The following is a 19,417-nucleotide window of genomic DNA, read 5'->3' on the forward strand; positions in this document are numbered from 1 at the left end:
CATATCTTTCCCATTTCAGACAATTAGTGCACATTTGAATTCACATTACTAACATGGCTGATCCATCATGGTAAGAACAAGAGCACAGTCGAGGGAACCAGAGCCTGGCTGGAACAGTGGCCGGCCCAACATATCCAGCCGAACCAGATCTCACTCGAAAGGATCGCAACAGAAGAACACATGGCGAGGTCCGAGACAGCAGGGCGCCTCCCGTCTCAGCCACATTCAACAGGCGCCGTCGTCACCTGCAACTCCTCCCGCCAGACCGCAAACAGATGGGAGACCACCGAGTCCCACAGAATCGGAGGGACCCGAGTTCAACCATCCAGGAGGCGTGCCCAAAGAAGCGATTGACGCCGCTAGAAAAGAGTGTAGGTCGATTCGTCCTCAAGGATTTAAGAATATAGCAGTGGTCAAGGGTAAAAGGCACAAATTTGTCTCATGTTATCGCAATGCGGTGCTTCTCATGTTATTCCACAGCAACAGACTTATGTCTTGGATTCAGCACCGGCATATACCAAATATCGAGGCTGCTGGCCTGATGGTCAATACCCGCCGCAGTCGCGCTCATTCCGAAGATGGCCCAGAGCCCGCATCTGTCGCTATCCCGTATACAGATGTGTGGTGTGAACTCTATGAAGTCTACAAAATTTATTCCACCAAGCGCGACCGCAGTCTCCTGGAGGAGTACATGCGGATATTCTGGCAGTATCTTGTCGACGAGCCTCTTTTTGTCAGCTCCGGATATGAACCTTGGGATTTCAAAATACAACAAGATGCCCCGGAATTCTTGGACCGGCTCATCAATTTGAGCATCGACCAGGTACAGAGTTTCTTGAAGGACGCGCAAGAAATGCAGTATGTACAATGTTGCGGGGGCTACAAGAGGTTTTGAGCTGACATCTTCAATACAGCCCACGTGACCCTCGACTGGAGGGAGTCGCAAGTCTGCAGGAAACCAGCATTCATGAGATGATTTTGATATCTCAAACAAAGCGCCGCCGTTGCTTTAGATGCCGATCTGCGCGGAATGTCAAAATCAGAATGGAAGATCTTGATTACTTGACGATTTACCCAATTCCACTGGCAAACGCGGGGAGAGCTAAAGCCTTCGAGAACGATCAGGCCAAGGTGGTGACATTGGAAGAGTGTCTTCTCATGGATTCAAAGGGCGAACTGCAAGGCTGGCATTGCGACAAGTGCAGCCTTGAATGGAAAAAGAACAAGGATGAGCAGGTTCAGCAAACGCGACTGATGGAAGACGAGGAGAAAGCCAGAGAGCTTGAGAACCAGCTCGATGAAGAAAAATCCAACCTCAGCACGGACTTGTGGAGGAGATGGTGCAGACTGCCAGAAGTCCTGTTCTTATCACTTAACTGGGTCGCAGATGCGCATGGGAGCAGCAAGCTGGACATCAAAGTCAACATCCCCGAGACTCTCGACTTGGAGTTTTTGCTTGAGAAGCGCATACCAGGGCGTCAGTCCACTCAGTATCAGCTCGTGAGTATTGTGAGCCACCATGGTGATCCCGATTCCGGACATTACATTGCAAACCTATTTTACGATAAAACTCGGACATGGTACGAAGTCGACGATGACAGGGTTGAAGAGGAAGATTTCGAAGACATACTCAAGCAGCAAGATGATTGGACGCCGTATCTTCTCATGTACGAAAAGATCGTCGACAACGAAAACGAGTTCAGCAAAGACAAGGAGGACGAGGATGTGAAGAACAACAATGACAACGACGACAAGGTCGTCTGCCAAAGCTGTGGATGCAAGTGTCAGCGTCGTCCACTTCCCCCTTCGTTGACCGTCCTTCCTACTTGTCGGTTACATGGGCAAGAGACAGAACTCCAACTGGCAACCACAGACATGCCTCAGCACAAGGAGTTGTTCATCGAGGTGGTCGCCAAGATTGACGCCTACGAGATCAAGTTCCCGAAATACGGTCTAGACAACTTCACCTTGCATCAAAAGAGCGAGCCTTATGCATGTATTGTGCTTGATGTGGAGGACCACGGAAATCGCACTGCTCAAGTCAAGGGGAGTGCCACGGTGACTATCGGGAAGAAGACAAAAGAGTCTGGAACAGATGCCTGTGGCAAACGTAAGTGGACTCCCGATAGTGATGACGAGGACGACGCAGGACCTGGTAGCAGTCCAAAGCAGAAGCGGAACAGCGACCAGGGTGGAGAGGATGCCACTCAGAATACCACTGGCGATGGGGTCCAGGGAGACCAGCAGGAACCGGAAAGTGACCTGACCGGCGAGGGAACTGACCAGGGACACGAGCAAGGACCTGGTGACCCTCAAGCGGATGAGCTCGATGACGAAGCTGGCGCGGCGAAGGCTTCCTGGGATGGGCAAGGGAAGGATTACGAGGACACAGAAATCATAGAGTCGCCAGCGGAAATCACCCCGGATGCTGCCGTCGCGAACGGCAACCAGAACAAATTCTCCCCGCCGTCCACCCACAATTCTCTATGCGACTATGGCAGAGACGAAGATGGCCAGAATCCTCGAAGAAGCCCCAACGCAAGTCACAATATTACCTTTGGTGGAGATGGCACCTACGATCCTCCAAGCGGCAGTGGACCGAGTACAAGGTCCACCAGGGGTGCCACCTTTCCCCGATACCCGGCTTCAGCCGTAGCTCGAATTGAAGAGCCGCAGCTAAACAAGACGGGAGCGTGGATGTCTCTGAACTCTCGATATCAAGCGCATATGCAACAGTTCTTTGACGCCATCGATGCAGTGCACACCAATGAATTGTCCAAGGCTTCTCAAGCTTACACGGAGCTCTCGGACATGTACTTGCGGATGGTCAGAGCTGGAGCTGCAGACACGAATCAGGAACATTGGGATCAAGACCATGAACGTCGGTGTCGCCGGAGTACGGTGAGAAACGAATTACCAAGAATGGTATCGAGTCGTGGACAGAAACGTCCGGCCCCACAAAGTAACGTCGATCCAACGCCCCAGCCACGAGGCAGGTGCACGAGAGTGAGTTATATCATGTCGAAGGACGACAGCAACAATGTCAGATACAAAGATCCCTTCAAGACAATCCATGATGACGCTCCTGACAGGCCGATCTATCTCGACGGTGCAGTTGACACTCCCGACCCCAGCTGGAATCAAAAGTTCCCCGCACGGTCCCAGCCCAAATCCAAAGTGCAGGAAGACAAGGCCATGGTGATGGAGAGCGACCATGATGATGGGTCCAGAGTCGCAGCCACAGACGACTCATGCGTCCCCGGATCTGACCTTGACGCGGAGAATGAGAGTACCGTTGTCACCGATACCGATGCCGGCGCAGCCATCAATGAAGATGAAGACGAAGACGACAATCGACTTGAATATGAACAATTTTTCAATAAAGATGGTGAAAGATCTACATTCTCAAAAAGAAAGAAAGAAGCCGTGATGAAAGACAGGTCGAAGAGGTCGTGGCTACAGGGGTTCAGGGAGATGGGGACCCGATGGGGTGTATGAGATCAAGATAGGATGAGCCGCCATTGTGGGATGGGGACAACGATAACGCGCTGGCTTTGGTATGGAATGGCATGGCTGGTGGCTCGAGGCTGACCGTGACATGATATGAGAGCAGAGTGAAATGGGATTGGGAATTGGCATTGGATCGTTTCATTTCGTCATGAGGGGGGGGATAAGGCTTACTAGATATCCTAGGTTGGATGCTTTGTCAGAATCCATTGATGTTGATGTTGATATCACGGTGACCTTCAGAAGTGGGGATACGGGTGTGGGAATTAACTCGGATTGTTTAGAATAATATAGAGTGATCGGTGACCGAATTGATTTGATTCGTACCGAGAGACCCAGATTCGACCGCGAAGTGCTCAGCGCAATGGGGAGGTTGAATGTGACTTTGATCGGGAACGTGAGCGCCGTCGTCGATGGGAACGCTGACGCTGACGCTGATGATGGTGATGGACATGCTTATGGCTGCGGTGGTTGGACTGGTCCTCCCTGCTGGTCGGTCTTCTGTCTCTGTGATCATGGTCATGGTCATGGTTATGGCCACATTTTCTGTCTTGTCTGTCAGCGTCTGGATCACCATCACGATTATGATGACGGTGTCGCCGCCCATGCCGATGATGGTGCCGGTGACGGCGGTGGCGATGAGAGTGATCATGTTCTCGAGTCCCATTGGAATACCCTTCATCCAAGTTGAATTCCTGGAAGCTTTCCAAATCATCGTCTCCCTTCTCACCATTACGTTTTCTCTCTTTCCTTCGCTGTCTATGTTCATCGACATCTCTATCCGCCCTCTCCCTTTCCCTCTCCTCTTCCTCCTTCTCTTCTCTCGCAAGATCCTCGACTTCTTTCAGATCTCGTTCTCGCTGGGTCATCCATTCCTTTCTATGTTTCTCGGCCTCTCGTAGCTGCTTTACACCCTTCTTCATCACCGCAAGAGGATCGATGGCCGAGACACGTGCTGCTTCACGCGCACGCCGCTGTGGCGAGTCGTCGCCCCATGGCTCCGTAGCTCGGGATGATATACCACCACCGGGCCGGGCAACTGGAACAGCGCTGTACCACGGTGTGTCGCCCGAGTCCTTTCCCTTCCCGGTAGCGTGGGAGAGGTATACGGTGTATGGATCCTCTTCGAGCCGAGATTTGTGGGATATATTCGATGCCTCGGATTGATTGGGCACCGGTATCAGAGAGATATTCCCGTTGGCATCGACGAGAGAGTCTTCTTTGTCTGATCGTCGTCGTTTGTAGGTGGATGTAGATGCGTCGAGATAGGACGTTGAGGTGGTCTCGCGAGCGATCCTGATATCTCGATCTGTATCGTCTTCACCGGGCAATTTGCGCTTCTGCATGCGGACATTGTATGACCCGCGCCCAGAAACTGCGCTGTCCAGAGTCCCATCTTGCTCGGATGAGATCCTGCTCGTCTCTTTAGGCTCATGCTTCAGGAGCTGTAGTCGTGCATCCGCCGCATCTTTCAGCTCTCTTCTCTCGTTTTCCTCTTCGCGGCGTCTGGCCTCGGCTTGGTCGCGCCGCACGCGCTCGATATTGGCCGGGTTGTATACGTTCCATGATTTCTTGCCAAGGAGGTGGAGCGGCATATCTTTGGGTTAAGAACAAACCCTTTCGTCCATCTTGGACGAAGTTGAATGTGTAAGAGGAGACAAGGCTGCGGGGAAGAATCGCAGTTCATACCAGGAATTAGCCCAAGGCTGGGGCCTAGTGGGTATCTGACACGGCTTGAAACGTATGACCGCCACAGGTTGTCGAATGGGGGTTGGCAAGCCTCAGCCATTGATTGGTGCCTGTACCCCATGATGTTTGGAACGGCCACCGTTGCCCGCCTGGCCTCGAACAGTTACGTCGGTACTTTAATATGATCACCATCATTTTCCTTTCATTTTGTATAACAGTCGTGTTTACTTTCTCACCATCGACGTATAATACCCTAGCTCAGTCATGTCCTTTCTTAACAGAAATAACCTCTTCGGCTCAGGCCAACCGCCACCCCAACCGCCGCGAGATCCTTATGGCGCTTCTCCCAATCGACGTCCGAATTACGGCAGCAATCCATATGATACCCCTATGAATGGCTACGATCCCCCCAGACAGCAGCAAGGAGGTTATGGGGGTCCGGGTCTACCTGCGAGGAATATGCCACCACGACCCATGGGTCATCAGAACAACCCCAGTAGAGGAGGAGGACGAGGAGGAGGTCATCTTATGACCATGCAGCCTGCCAAAAGCCCAGACAACACGTACACGTTCCGTAACCTGGTGGCCGTATCGAGCCAAGATATACCACCCTCGCGAGACGGGACAGACATACTTCTCATGATCAATGGCATGTATGTCGTGTCGGCGCGGCCACTGGATGCATTTCCACGAAGCTGCATTGGGCTTTCCGAGCCCCAGAGGTCCTGGATGGGTATTGCTCTGACGGATCAACTTCAAGTGGAAGTTTATGATGCTTTCGGTCAAGGCGGGCAAGCATACATTCACGCTATGGACATTGAAATCGGCTTTGCGAGCACGAGAAAAGTCGTTGATACACCTTACGACCAAGATGACCTGGCCAAAGAAATCGTCAAGGTAAGCAGGACCATGCTGCGGGATCGGTCCATACTGACGAAGCCCTAGTTATTTAACAGCCAAATCTTTGCGCCGAGCCAAAGATTCTTGATGGACCTGAAAAGTATTCCTCTGAGTCTCGTCGTCAAGACGGTTCAACTCGCAGATTTCAGTGAAAAGGCTGCTCCCACCACATCCGATCCTCAGGCCAGAGGAATATTGACTCCACAAACCCAAATCAACTTCTTCAAGGATGGCAAGACGCCCATCAACCTCAAGGCGTCGTTACGACGACCCGCGGCCAACTCGATCATATCTCCCGATTTCAAATATGAAGACATGGGCATCGGCGGACTGGATAAAGAGTTTGCTACCATCTTTCGCCGAGCTTTCGCCTCACGTGTCTTCCCGCCGGGGCTGGTGGAGAAATTGGGCATTCCTCATGTCAAGGGCATCTTGCTTTACGGACCCCCCGGGACCGGAAAGACTTTGATTGCGCGACAGATTGGCAAAATGCTTAATGCCCGAGAACCCAAAGTCATCAACGGACCGGAAGTTCTCAACAAGTTTGTCGGTCAATCAGAAGAGAACATTCGAAAGTTGTTCGCCGACGCCGAAAAGGAGTATAAAGAGAAAGGCGAGGAATCGGGACTGCACATTATCATCTTCGATGAACTCGACGCGGTATGCAAAAAGAGAGGCAGTGGTGCCGGCGGGGGTACCGGTGTCGGAGACAGTGTCGTCAACCAGCTTCTATCGAAACTCGATGGCGTCGACCAGCTCAACAACATCCTGCTGATCGGTATGACCAACCGAAAAGACATGATTGATGACGCTCTGCTCCGCCCGGGCCGTCTGGAGGTTCATCTGCAGATTTCACTCCCCGACGAACAGGGACGAGTTCAAATTCTCAAGATTCACACCGCCAAAATGCAGAAAAACAACGTCTTGGATCCGACGGTCGACATCCTTGATCTGGCCCAAAAGACCAAAAACTTTTCCGGTGCCGAACTGAATGGCCTCGTGAAGGCTGCCGCCTCTTTTGCCTTCAATCGACATATCAAAGTCGGCACCATGGCCGGAATCAGTGAAGATGTTGCCGACATGAAAGTCACCCGAGCTGATTTCGAAAATGCTCTCGAGGAAATCAAACCTGCTTTTGGTGTTTCCGAAGAGGATCTGGCCTTGTGTTTGGAAGGGGGCATCATTCATTATTCGCAACACATCAAGGACGTCTTGCGAGAGGGCGAAGCATTTGTGGAACAGGTACAACGATCGACGCGCCTGTTTTCCGTCTGTTTACACGGACCACTGGGATCGGGAAAAACTGCATTGGCCGCGAAAATTGCCCTGGATTCAGGTTACCCCTTCGTCAAATTGATCGGCAAGCAAGATTTCTTGGGCATGGGTGAGGCACAGAAAATTGCTCATTTGCACGAAGTCTTTACGGACGCCTACAAAAGCAGGCTGAGTGCTGTCATTATCGATGATCTTCTGCAATTGTTCGAATGGACCCCCATCGGTCCACGGTTCAGCAACCCCATCCTGAAGACGTTCGTGGCATTGATCAGCACCCCGCCGCCCGTTGGGCATAGTTTGTTGATCCTCGTAACGGCGGCTTCGCGAACGGTTCTACAAGAATTGGACTTCTGGGGCTACTTCAGTGCCGATATTCCTATTCCCAACCTGCGAACCTATCAGGAACTCGAACATGTGATGAGAGAGTCAAACGTGTTTGACCAGGGAGACATTTCCATGGCGGTCGCAGAAATTAAGGACGCTACGAGCAGCGAAACGGTCGGCGTTGGTATCAAGCACGTTCAGCAAGCCATCAGGACGGCGGAGATAGATATAAATAGGGCGGATCGTTTTGCTAAGATAATGTCCCGTGCCATTCAAGAAAGGGGGGCACCTATATAGTAATGACCTTAGATATGAACCGAGGGTGCCACTCTCTACAATGAAGACGGGATACGATCGTAAGGACTTCTTCATCCACCGGGCGTCTACCGCTGTCCGCCTGGGCGAAACGTCATATGTGCTTCGGCTGCCTGCGCCGGGGCGGTTCCGGCCTTCCGAGGTCTCACCCCGTCCACTTCCACCTCTGAACGACTTCATTGATAATGGGTATTTCCCTAGTTCTTTGACTCAGTATAACGACCTTGGGGGATTAGTGGGCTCCTTGGAGGCTTCGGCACTTGCATCAAGTGATATTTGCACTAGCATTTCCATTCTTTTTCGAAGTACATATACGAGACCCGAAGTCGCCAGCCATGGAGGGTGAGAACGTCGTGACGAAATCTCACTCTCCATGGCTTCACAGATCTCGACGAGCTCTCCTTCTCCATTCCCTCATGGCGTTTTCCTACCTAATGGCCTCAATACCGATCCTCCCCTCCCAGCTAATGACCCGACCATCGGCTACAAACTCAACCATTTCATGCTACGGATCCGAGATCCCGAGAAATCGCTCCATTTCTACATCAATCTCATGGGAATGCGGACCGTTTTCACCATGAATGTCGGTCCTTTCACCATCTACTACCTAGGCTACCCTCACACGCCGGAACATCGCGCAGATTTAAAGTCATTCGGTCTCGACACGTCTATCAATTTACAACATACTCTCGGTCTTTTGGAACTATACCACGTCCACGGCTCCGAGAAACAGGGAGAGGGTTATTACCAGACTGGCAACTCTCCGCCGAACTTGGGCTTTGGCCATTTGGGGTTCACCGTACCCAGCGTCCCAGAAGCTTTGAAACGGTTAGAGGACAACAAAGTCGAGGTCATTAAGCCTCAGGGCGTATCGACGCGAGATTCAATTCCTATCAGTGAGTGGGAGAATGAGCGCGGTGTCGGTGTGGAAGTGAAGGGTACGGAGAGCGAAATTCATCATGAGTATCGCAAAGCATTTGACCAGATTGCTTTTGTGAGAGATCCGGTAAGCGTTTTGAAATGCTCGAAATATTCCAAGGAAGAATCGCTTTCATCTACTTCGATTGCCCTGTATCTGAATACCTGACATTGTAATAGGACGGATATATTGTCGAATTAGTTCCGCAGGCGGTCGACCCTCTTGATCCATGAATCGGACTCAGGACTTCCCGAGATCTTGGATCCGGAGATATGACGGGAGAATGTATTTCGCTACCTCCATAGCGTTCTTTCAACTTCTTTCCTCCCATTCAGAATCGAAGCCGCAGCAATTTTGGTTCAGCTTCCATTCTCCCCCGGCGTGCTTGCAACGACAATGCTAATCTTTCCATATGTGTGAAACAAAGCTACGAGAAATGACACCGTTCTCAGTTCGACGAGCCAATACGTAACAGGTCACCAAGACGGCGTCAAATACGATGGGCAGAAGTGTGGCGCTTCCCATCCCTTCCCTCATTTTTCGTCACCTGTTTGACGACTTCCCTCCTCCTACCATCAAGTCTGGCCTTTTGCGCATGGAAGGCGACTTCGACGGCCTCCAGATCAAAATGGCGGCCGACCACCGTCTCCATTTCCATCTCCACTATCATTGAATCAACGACAACTAGAAAACGGAACTCGTCCTCTCGGCAAGCTGTCAAAGCTCGAATCGCGACCGACCGAGGTGCCTCAGCAAATGGTCCTCGAGAGCTGCAATACCGACCTCCCATTTGCAGCCCCAGGCATCGCGGTAAGGCTCTCCGGAACTCAGAAAATCTATCACGTGGCATTTTCCATTGCCTTCTGCGGCCACCAATTGAGAGCCTGGCGAACAGAAACCATCTCCTTAGACTGGGTTTTTCGGTACAGTGATGAACATGAAAACGGTCAACGAGCAAGGCTTTGGCAGCTCCAAGGGAGATTCTGCAGCAGCGTCTTGCTGATATACCTACTCATGCTGTGTGGTTCCTATCCACAGAAAACGGCCTCCGCGAGGTTGTCTACGACCTGTTGAAATGGAGTTCCTTTACTCGAGATTTCAGGCAGGACTTTGCCCCATTTGACGACATAATGCAATGAGGGACTTCATCCCAAAGTGCTTCATCATATGTCAATCAACTTGGCTTGTGGGAATATCTTGCCGTCGATTACTTCTTCCATCCAGAAGATATGATATTCGGGATTCCACCACCCCTTTATCGAGTAGCCGCCAATGCCGACCTGGAAGAAACGGGTGACAGCATTCGTCGGGATCAGGATACGCTCCAGAGACGTCCACAACGCAACTGGTCTCGTGTCCCATTTTTGTTTGAAATCGACCATTTCTCTTTACCGAGAGGGGACCCTTATATCCTGGCGAAGAAACGCTTCATCGCGTCACGTACAACATAGTGGAAGCCACTCACGATAGGCATGGGTTGAAGGGTCTCAAGAGAGGCGGTATCCTCAGAGCCAAGTCCTTTGGCTCTGGACGTCGTTCTTATTTTCAACTCGAATACGAGCGCGGTATGGATATCAAGGTATTGGGATATATTCCAATAGTGCAAGATGATAGCAGTGCTTATCAGGACTGATCAAACTTGAACCGTCATCATCTCCGCGAAACCGTGCCCATCATCGAAGGCGAGACGCTGGATATCGCCACCGAATTGGAATCTCACGACGCCGTCTTTCAACTGCGCAATGAACGTGACTCTTTGCATCGCTCTGACCGAGCGTGAGGACTGGAATGAAATTCACGCCCAGCGTTGGAATGACTTCGGCTTCCCACTCCGTTTCTGATTGCTGAACAGGGTGAGTCGGTTTTTCTCCATGGGATCTTTGTCATTCTTTGGTGATTTTATGTCCTCGTCACGGAGAGCCGGCTTGTTGTGTTTTGTTTGGCATTTCAGCTCTCTTCAAATAGTATGATGATACGAGAAGTCAGGGAGCACTCCTTCGATCATCATTCGAACAAACTGGTTAGATGGACTTGCCATGAGAACTCATCTCTCTCCGGCTTTTATTTTCAAGCCTTCCACACTATTTCTCAAATCTAGTCAACCACACCTATCGGCAAGATGGACACATAGTCCAGTGGCGCCGGCTCAATGCCATCTGGTGTACCTACGATCTTCAACACATCGCCCTTGTGAACGGTGACGTTGCGAAATGTGATTCTCGTAGCCGAATGGCCATCCAGATATGTCGACGGTGCATGGCCCAGTGTATCTTCATTGTTTCCAACCCAGCTACCCACCGCGCGGTCGTTGAGAGACACTTCCCACCGGGATATGCCGCCGATCAGGTCGTAGTAGTTGACAGCGAGATCGTAAGTACCGTTGGGGAATGCGAGCGTCGTCATTGCAGTGCCAGTCGTGGAGTTGGCAGAAGTCACAATCGCGGTCGTCTTCGAGGCCGTTTCGAACGGACTCACGGTGTATGTCTCGTAGCCGTCGAGCGCCATGCTTTCGGCCTCGATGCGCCAGGGATGATGGCCCACGCGGCCTGCTGAGTCTGGAATCCCGGACAAGTTATAGTAGAAGCCGTTGACGGCGTCGCGCCAGACGATGGAGTGGGCCGCTTGGAATACCAGGCGGAAATGGATTTCGTCGTACCTTTGCTGGTCGATTTTCCCTCTCAGTGTTTCCCATTGTGAGACAAATGTTTGGGCCGTCTCCGCACCAGCGTAGTGTGCATCGTAGAAATGTTGAATTACTGTCTTGCCCGAGTGGAGGCGGTGAGTGTAGTTGACGTGATGAAACCACAGGAGTAAATTGTCGGGCGTGGTCGAGATGCTCTCGTATATTTCTGCTACTTCGGCGGGATATTGACCTGAGAAGCCCGTTCCGTTGGACACGGTTCGATCCATCCCGATGGTATCCCGGTCGGCCCTGGTCCATTGGCCCCAGCCGTTGTTGTCCTGGGAAGCCGGGTTCGGACCGAAATGCGTATATAGAATGTCGGTCAGGGTCTGGATACCGAGGTTGCCGCTGTAGTTCTCGTACGCCGGCCACGAGGCCATGGACATGTCGGTGATTGTTTTCATGACGGTTGGATCCAAACCAAAAGTCAACCGGATCCAGTCTTGCAACATGCTTTGCGGATCCTCGGCCGCGTTCCAGGCAAGACGACCGTAGGCGTATAGATTTGACATGGCAAGGTGGCTGCCCAGCCAGGTCGTGTTGGTTCCAACGTTGACGACAGCGGCAGAGCCGCCCAAAGGTCGATTGAAACGCTTTCCGGAGATGATGTCGCGGACCCGAGACGGAGCGTGGTGCGCTCGCATGTCAAAGTCCAGAACTGTCTTCCACAAGGGGGGCAAGTAAACTAGATGGCATTGCTGACCCAGGTATTCTTGTGTGACTTCTAACTCAATCGCCGTGCTCGTATTTTGCAAATACGCCAACAAAGGCGAAGCAGGCTCGCGAACTTGGAAGTCAATAGGGCCGTATTTGATCTGGATAACGACATTGTCGTCAAACTTGCCATCGAGACCGCGGAAGAAGTCAACGGCAGCATTCGCCCTGTCTGCTTTCCAGTCCGTCTCGTGGATGTGATTGTCATAGACGAAGGCTCGGAACATCAGGATCCCACCATGCGGTTGAAGGGCACGGGCAAACAGGTTCGCTCCTTGAGCAAGTGTACGGTTGTAGGTTAAAGGACCCGGTTGGCCTTCCGAGTTCGCTTTAACAAGGTATCCTGCCATATCAGGAACGCGACGATAGAGAGTATCTGTGACATTGGTCCACCACGTGATTACGCCTTGATCGAGAGGGTCGAAGGTGCTGAGGTTACCGTAGACGAGCGAAGCTGTTGGGGAAGCAAAGTTGAGGGCGATGCCCACTTGAACGCCGTATGGGCGGAATGTGTCCGCTATTCTTCCTAGGCCGTCGACATTGACAGGGCTCAAGAGTGAGGCATTGGCGTTGACGTTGTTGACGATAATGCCGTTGATGCGTATCGAGGCTAGAAGACGTGCATACTCTGATACTCGATCCAGATCATTCACCACCGTCCCGTTCTTGAAGAAGATGGATGGTCCGCCGTAACCGCGTTCGATAGAACCGTCTAGATTGTCCCACTGATTGACCCAGCGGATCGGGGCCTTTGGGGAATCGGCATAGGCGATCTTGGAGAAGTTTCCTTGGGCGAGCATGGAGAGGTATTCGAATGCGCCATAGAGAGTACCACGCTCATTTTGACCTAAGATCTGGACTGTAGAGCCAGTTGTGTTGAGCCAGAATCCGTCATCCTCGAGTTGGGGGACTTCTCCCGCATCGCGGTAGACATTAGCGAATTCGTCGAATGTACCAACAATAACTGACAACGACGTATTTCCATTGTTGTAAGCGAGGGTAACCTTCTGGCCGAAAATGCTGTTTATCCCCCTCTGGAGTTCTCTTCCGGCAGTCGAAACTGGACCATTCGCTGTCGTGTTGAGAGCGATGATATTAGCAGGAGGAGAATGATCAGAAAGGGTGGAAGGCAGTGGTGCATGTCGCAACCAGCCGTCCAAACCATCCTCTGCAACAGAGAGACCAGCCGCGGCCAGTAACAAGATGGTGAGCATCATGGTGGACATACCCGACGAGGAACCTGTTGGCCATAGGAGCTGAGCTCATCTTGTCCATTTGTACTCGCTCCAACATGCCTCAGTCTTCAGCCCGGTTTCGAACAAGCATTTACCAGCTTGAGGTAGAATCCTGACCTCTACCCCAGCACCCCAGGCACAGTACCCGAGGCTAATCCGCATTGGATGTTCCCCCACAATCAGCTGTTTGCCATCTGGTTGGCTATTAGAGGTGATCGGCTGCGAATAGGTACGGAAAGGGAAGTGATGTGATGTTCGGTACATGACAACCGACGGCGAGATTCAGGCATTGTGCCAGTGGAAGCAGACTTGAAATGGCGGCTAAAGCTCCTTAGAGGGTGAATTCAGGCTATATATTGGGTGGAGAACAGAGCAGGGTGATGGTGCATGCAGCCGGCCAATTTTTTTTTCCTTGAGATTTACTGAAGACTCGTTCAAGTCGAAGAGGATTCGGCATGCGTGATGGATGAGAAAAGAAAAAGAAAATCGAGAGATAGGTCGAAAGTGTGTCACGGCGGCCGGTGGGATTTGAGCCACTCATCTCGGTCGTGTTCTGGAGATTCCTATGCAGATATCAGTCATAACCTGATAGGGAAATGGTACCTGGATTGATTCAAACGTTAGGATACACGAAGGGGTCAATAGAATTAATCATGGGGGGCCATTCCTCTTCAAGATCTCTCAGCAGAGAAAAAGGCTCTCCCGGAATAACGTTTTTCCGACGCGGCCTGCCTCCCTAATCAACTCTCCGCCTTCTCATTCTCTCATTCCCCCCTTCTTCCATTTCCATTTTCCTCATGATCCTTCAGTTGGAATGCCAAAATCCATATAACATTATACGTTCTGCCTATCCTCCTGGAGCGGTCCAACTCGAACTTGTATTGTGTCTCCCGACATGGAATCCATGAGGCCAACATGTCCGTAAGAGGTAGGCAGAATATTACCACAATTCAGCCTCTCTCAGGCAACATAATTCCTGGATCAACCTAGTCATGGCGCTTTCATGACTACATATTGTCCCAGCTGCCCACCATATAACGTCACTCTTCTCCCCGACTTGAATGATTTGTTCATGTCTGGTTCCGCACCTAGAGGCCGTTTCTTGGCGTTATATTTGCACAATGAATCCATGCAAATCCGCTCACCAAGAGTTCTCGTCCACCAAAACAATTCATCATGGCCATGATCGAAGAGGACTTGGACCCCCCAAACCAAAACCAAAACCAATATCAACCGCAAAATCAACATTCGTCTCTCTCCCGACCGAACTTCACCACCTCATCGTCCGCCATCTCACATACCCGGACATGCTCTCTCTCAAACTCACGCACCCTTTCTTCGCAACCCTTCTTGGCCGCCATCCCACAATCTACGACCGTGTAAACTGGGTCCTGAGCCGTTCTGCCGAAGGCCTCCCTTATCCCAAAAGCACCAAACTATCCCTGATATCCGACGCGGGTTTCGTGGCCAATGCCGAAGTCAAGAAAATCTTGCGCCGCAGGAGACACCACCTCGAATGCGTCGAGTGCACCACTGCCAGAGACCGCATGGTCAAGATTTACGGCAAAGAAATAGGCCAAACGATCTGTTTGGTTACCAAAGTGGGCGCTTGTTCAAGGATAAAGCAGAGAGAAAAAGAAAAACAGCACTTGGAAAATTGTCTGACGCATAGAGTGCTGTACCATGTGACGAACTTGTTGACTTGGTCGCTGAGGACGTGGTGGGAATTTTGGATGGAAGAGTTTCCATCCTGTGTTGCATCCTACTCTACCACCATGCTAAAAGGAGGTAGCATCTTACTTCTTGTGGTGGTGGTTAGGTTGCTTCTATATTGGAGAGTTATCGCGGTCGATGATGTCGCAGGGAGGATTGGCGGGTTTATTTGGGATTGTCTCCGTCAACCGTGGATCGATTGGATAGACGAGCTGGGTTTCGTCAACGCTCTTGCCGGTGAAGGGGCTAGGCCTGTATGTAACTATACCCCGGTGTCGAGTAACGGTTCACTTGGCTGATCGGCTTCGGGGAATGTCTTTGCGCACGATTCTAGAGTGTCCATGACTGATGTGTATATATCTCGTAGGGTTGGTTGCCCCCAGCCTGGCCTGGTCCATAAAGGTGACAATCTAAGGGATTCGTACCGTGGATTAGTCTCATGATCATGATAATAAGTAGTGGACTCTACAATGATCATCAACTTGATTCTGTCATGAGAGAGACCAAATCCGTCACGTCGACTGATCTTGATTCGGCAGTACATGTGATTCGCTCTATAACGTCAAATGGTTCAATTCGCTGTTGCGTCTCTTTGACTCGGTCCCGCTGTGACGAATCCGGCATTGCATTTCATTGGCCAGAGTGTCGATTGGCATGGCACTTCATCCATAATGTAACATCGTTTGACTGGATTCGTGTTGAACCAGTGGATGATAGTATTGAAGAAATGGTGACCTATCATTCACGACAGACCGGGATACTTTGCAACACTCGCTCATTGGGCAGTATCACCATCAACAGGAACAATTATGATGTACGGTCGTGAGATAGAGATATAGATAGGCTCTATCCTGCACTCATTAGAGCACTCTTTCAATCTCAGAAGTTTGACAATTCGTTATTGCACTTCTTTCGATTTGATACGTCAATCTGCATTGCATCTCCTTGATTTTGTAATGTCGATTGACACGATTCGTCACTGCATCCCATGAGCCTCTACTTGTAACATCAATGGTCAGACTTTTATGACAGAAGACGTCGAATCAGCCCGAAATGGACGTAGCCAGACTGATCTGAACCACATGCCACGGGTCGTACTCGGAATGACATGAATGACAAAGGGAACGGCTTAGGACTGATGCTCCCATTCCTAGTATGCCCAAGAACATTTTCCTAGTTAGTCAATCATTAGGGGGTTGAGGTGAGAAAAGATGGAGCTTGGAAGTGGAAAGGTTGAAAGGAGGTAAATGTACAAGATGGATTGCATGCAATTTGGGATAAGAGACTCGGTGAATTCATACACTGGTTATTAGAGACACACTTTTTGCATATCCATGTCATCAACACCGTACGGGACAACAATCACGCAGAGACTGCCTGACCTTCACCTATTGCAACAATTTTCCTTACTTCATGGCCTCCATCTGAACGCAGGATGGCGCCAATCGAGATCCTGGACCTGCTTCGTCGAAAGGCCATCCAACTCGGCATCGACATCCTTCTTGTCACGCCTCTTGTTGTCGGCAATCATCCAGAAGAGCAGCAAGATCGAACAGATCAAAATCGTCGACGAGGTGGCTAGATTCAGTCCGTTGCCGATATGATAGTTGGGCCCGTCGAAGGGGAGGAACGACCAAGTCGAGACCAAGCCGCCGACATTGCCGAACATGACGTCTGTGCCGATGGCGGCGGAGCGAGCGGTATCGGAGACCACGTTGGCGGATACTTGGGCGTTGCAGAGAGAGCCGTAGGGAAAGGCCCCGGCGGCGATGAGGAAGGTCGCGCCGTAGCGGACGTGCGAGTCCGTGCTGGCGAGGAACATGATGTAGCCGCACATCAAGAGCGGGGCGGAGAGGATGAAGAAGATGTTGCGTCGATCGTAACGCCAGGAGAGCCAGGGGAAGAGGATGACGAAGAAAGCGCCGACGACGTAGGGCGGCACGGTGTGTAGTTGTTGTGAGACGACGGAGTTTTCCGGGTAGATGGTCTTGACGATGGTGGGGAGGAAGAATGCAAGACCCTGGACGGTGATGTTGTTGAGGAGGAAGATGAAGGATGTCGCGAGGGTGACGGGGCTGAAGACCCCGCGGAGGATCTTGGGGGTGTCCAGTTTATCGAGCACTTCGGTGGTTCCAACACGCTCGGACTTCACACGAGCGATGGCGAGGTCCTTTTCCTCCTGGCTCAGCCATCTCGCCGTGACGGGTCGGTCGGTCAACGTGACGAAGGAAATGAGAGAGAGACCACAGGTGATGATGCCTTCGATGGCGAAGATCATACGCCAGTCATGAAGACCTCCGAAATGGTCAAGAGAGAGAATTGCAGACGCGAGCAGACCTCCAAAGGCGCCCGCGAGGGGGGCCATGACGATGTAGAGCGAGAGTCGAAATGCCAGTTCGCTTCGTCTATACCATCTGGACATGTAGTAGGCGATGCCAGGAAGCATGCCAGCCTCAAACATACCGAGAAGGAAACGCACACCCGCGGCCGCCGAAAAATCGTGGACAAAAGCGGTGCAGATCGAGCAAATCCCAAAACCCAAAGAGATGGCCGGGATAAACCAGCCAGGCCCAAAATATTTGCACGCCATATTGGAAGGCAGTTCGAAGATAATGTAGCTGATGTAAAAGAAGGTCAGAACGGTATTGTAGTCGTAACCGGTCAAATTGAGGTCTTTCTCGAAACCGGCGAGTTTGGCATTTCCTGGATTCAGTCGTTAGTTGTCACACAGCCGGAAGAATTTGGACAGGTTACCCATGACTCACCGATATTTGCTCGATCAATGAAACAAAACAGGTAAAGAAGAGAGACGGTCGGGATAACATACAGGTCGATCTTCCAGCGCAGTCTGGATTCGGCCTTGGGGTCGAAGGCGACGAGGGAATGACCGTACCTGGAGTGAAGTGTGAGGGTGTGAGTATTAAACGACTCTTGAGAGCGGACGGACTGACTTGTCGGTGGCAGTATGACCTCGCTCAGCAGCTTCATGAAAGGTTTCAGTATGCATGGCATTGGCCTTTTCGTCAATCGAGTCGTGAAGAGACTGTCGGACACCAGAGTCAACCTGACGCTCCTCAACGTTCCGATCTTTAGACGCCATGGTGTTTATCAATTCGGACTTGGGCATGAAGGGGATGAAGGAAGGTTGAATCAGAGGTAGAGAGCGGACGGTCGATCGGATGAGTGATGGAGAGAGGGAGCAGAGCCGGGTTTATGTAGACCGAAGACGTTGTGCATGTATGGCTCACGAGGCCTCGGTCTGGCTTCTAGAAACAGGGCCATCAGTTGGGCATTGGCCAGGTAACTCCAAAGGACAAGCGAATGATCGGGAGTTTGACCCGGATAAAGCACCTGGTCGATCAAAGATAGAAGACGTACGGATGAAACGATAGGAAGAGTCCAGGTGGAACGCGGGGACTGGGGGACTGGAGACCGGGGCTGGAAGAAGAGGAGGAAGCACCAGCTACGGCCTAGTGCCTGGAGGATCTTCCCTTTTCTTATCTTTTTCGCGGGTTCCATTGGACGAGATCCATAGAGAAGTCAAGGTCTAAACTGTAGGTGGGCGCAAGACATTACGCACAGCAAGCAGCGCCGTTTGCCTCACCCTACACTCTCTCTGCTGGGAACGGATCAAAACGTTAGCAGCCAGTTCTACCAATTGACCTATCGCTGTGGCTGACACCACTACAATATCTCCATCCAGACGAGCTCACCCTCTCCCCCAGATCGGGCGAGTCCATCGGGGTCTTACCAACCTGTCACTTACATCGTGTTCCGTGCCACGAAGTCTTCCAATCTTGGGACTTTTGGGTCGTCAACCAGGAAAAACAAAAATCCTTCCCTCGAATTGAATCTCCATTCTCACCTAACCCACCTCTCCACAAATTGGAGGACAACAAGCAAGGTGTGTCGAGATCACTAGGATGTCGGTCATTTTGCATTCTTCTCATCCAATACCTGGCTTATATTACGTCCTCTCTAGCGTGCCCAGCAATCCCTAACGCTTACCTAGGGTCCAGCGTGACGCCACCACGATACCGGGAATCAATGTCGGGAAGTGCTTCTTTGACGCATCTGCGGGGATCAGATTGCTCGGCTCCAACGACTTGGAAAGAAAATATCTCGGTCCTGCGATCGCAGAAA

The 19,417-nt window shown here is 51.4% G+C and overlaps 6 protein-coding genes across 6 annotated transcripts; 3 read left to right on the forward strand and 3 right to left on the reverse strand.

Moving 5' to 3' along the window:
• Positions 1-67: 67 nt before the first annotated feature.
• Positions 68-3,498, forward strand: Z518_07010 (uncharacterized protein; the record flags this gene model as incomplete). The annotated part of the gene is made up of 2 exons (XM_013415140.1): positions 68-858; positions 915-3,498. The coding sequence occupies 2 exons, from the start codon at positions 68-70 to the stop codon at positions 3,496-3,498; spliced, it is 3,375 nt and encodes a 1,124-aa protein (XP_013270594.1).
• A 289-nt stretch (positions 3,499-3,787) lies between these two features.
• On the reverse strand, positions 3,788-5,102 carry Z518_07011 (uncharacterized protein; the record flags this gene model as incomplete). Its single annotated transcript, XM_013415141.1, has 2 exons — positions 3,788-4,209; positions 4,238-5,102. 2 exons carry the CDS (start codon positions 5,100-5,102, stop codon positions 3,788-3,790), a joined length of 1,287 nt encoding a protein of 428 aa, XP_013270595.1.
• Positions 5,103-5,460: 358 nt separating this feature from the next.
• On the forward strand, positions 5,461-7,992 carry Z518_07012 (uncharacterized protein; the record flags this gene model as incomplete). The annotated part of the gene is made up of 2 exons (XM_013415142.1): positions 5,461-6,093; positions 6,142-7,992. 2 exons carry the CDS (start codon positions 5,461-5,463, stop codon positions 7,990-7,992), a joined length of 2,484 nt encoding a protein of 827 aa, XP_013270596.1.
• A 391-nt stretch (positions 7,993-8,383) lies between these two features.
• Positions 8,384-9,162, forward strand: Z518_07013 (lactoylglutathione lyase; the record flags this gene model as incomplete). Its single annotated transcript, XM_013415143.1, has 2 exons — positions 8,384-9,016; positions 9,109-9,162. 2 exons carry the CDS (start codon positions 8,384-8,386, stop codon positions 9,160-9,162), a joined length of 687 nt encoding a protein of 228 aa, XP_013270597.1.
• A 1,861-nt stretch (positions 9,163-11,023) lies between these two features.
• Positions 11,024-13,552, reverse strand: Z518_07014 (uncharacterized protein; the record flags this gene model as incomplete). Its single annotated transcript, XM_013415144.1, has 1 exon — positions 11,024-13,552. The coding sequence occupies one exon, from the start codon at positions 13,550-13,552 to the stop codon at positions 11,024-11,026; it is 2,529 nt and encodes an 842-aa protein (XP_013270598.1).
• Positions 13,553-16,685: 3,133 nt separating this feature from the next.
• Positions 16,686-18,374, reverse strand: Z518_07015 (uncharacterized protein; the record flags this gene model as incomplete). Its single annotated transcript, XM_013415145.1, has 3 exons — positions 16,686-17,977; positions 18,040-18,167; positions 18,226-18,374. The coding sequence occupies 3 exons, from the start codon at positions 18,372-18,374 to the stop codon at positions 16,686-16,688; spliced, it is 1,569 nt and encodes a 522-aa protein (XP_013270599.1).
• Positions 18,375-19,417: the final 1,043 nt, after the last annotated feature.

This window comes from Rhinocladiella mackenziei (genome assembly GCF_000835555.1).
Source record: "Rhinocladiella mackenziei CBS 650.93 unplaced genomic scaffold supercont1.5, whole genome shotgun sequence".
In the NCBI taxonomy this organism is placed as follows: domain Eukaryota; kingdom Fungi; phylum Ascomycota; class Eurotiomycetes; order Chaetothyriales; family Herpotrichiellaceae; genus Rhinocladiella; species Rhinocladiella mackenziei.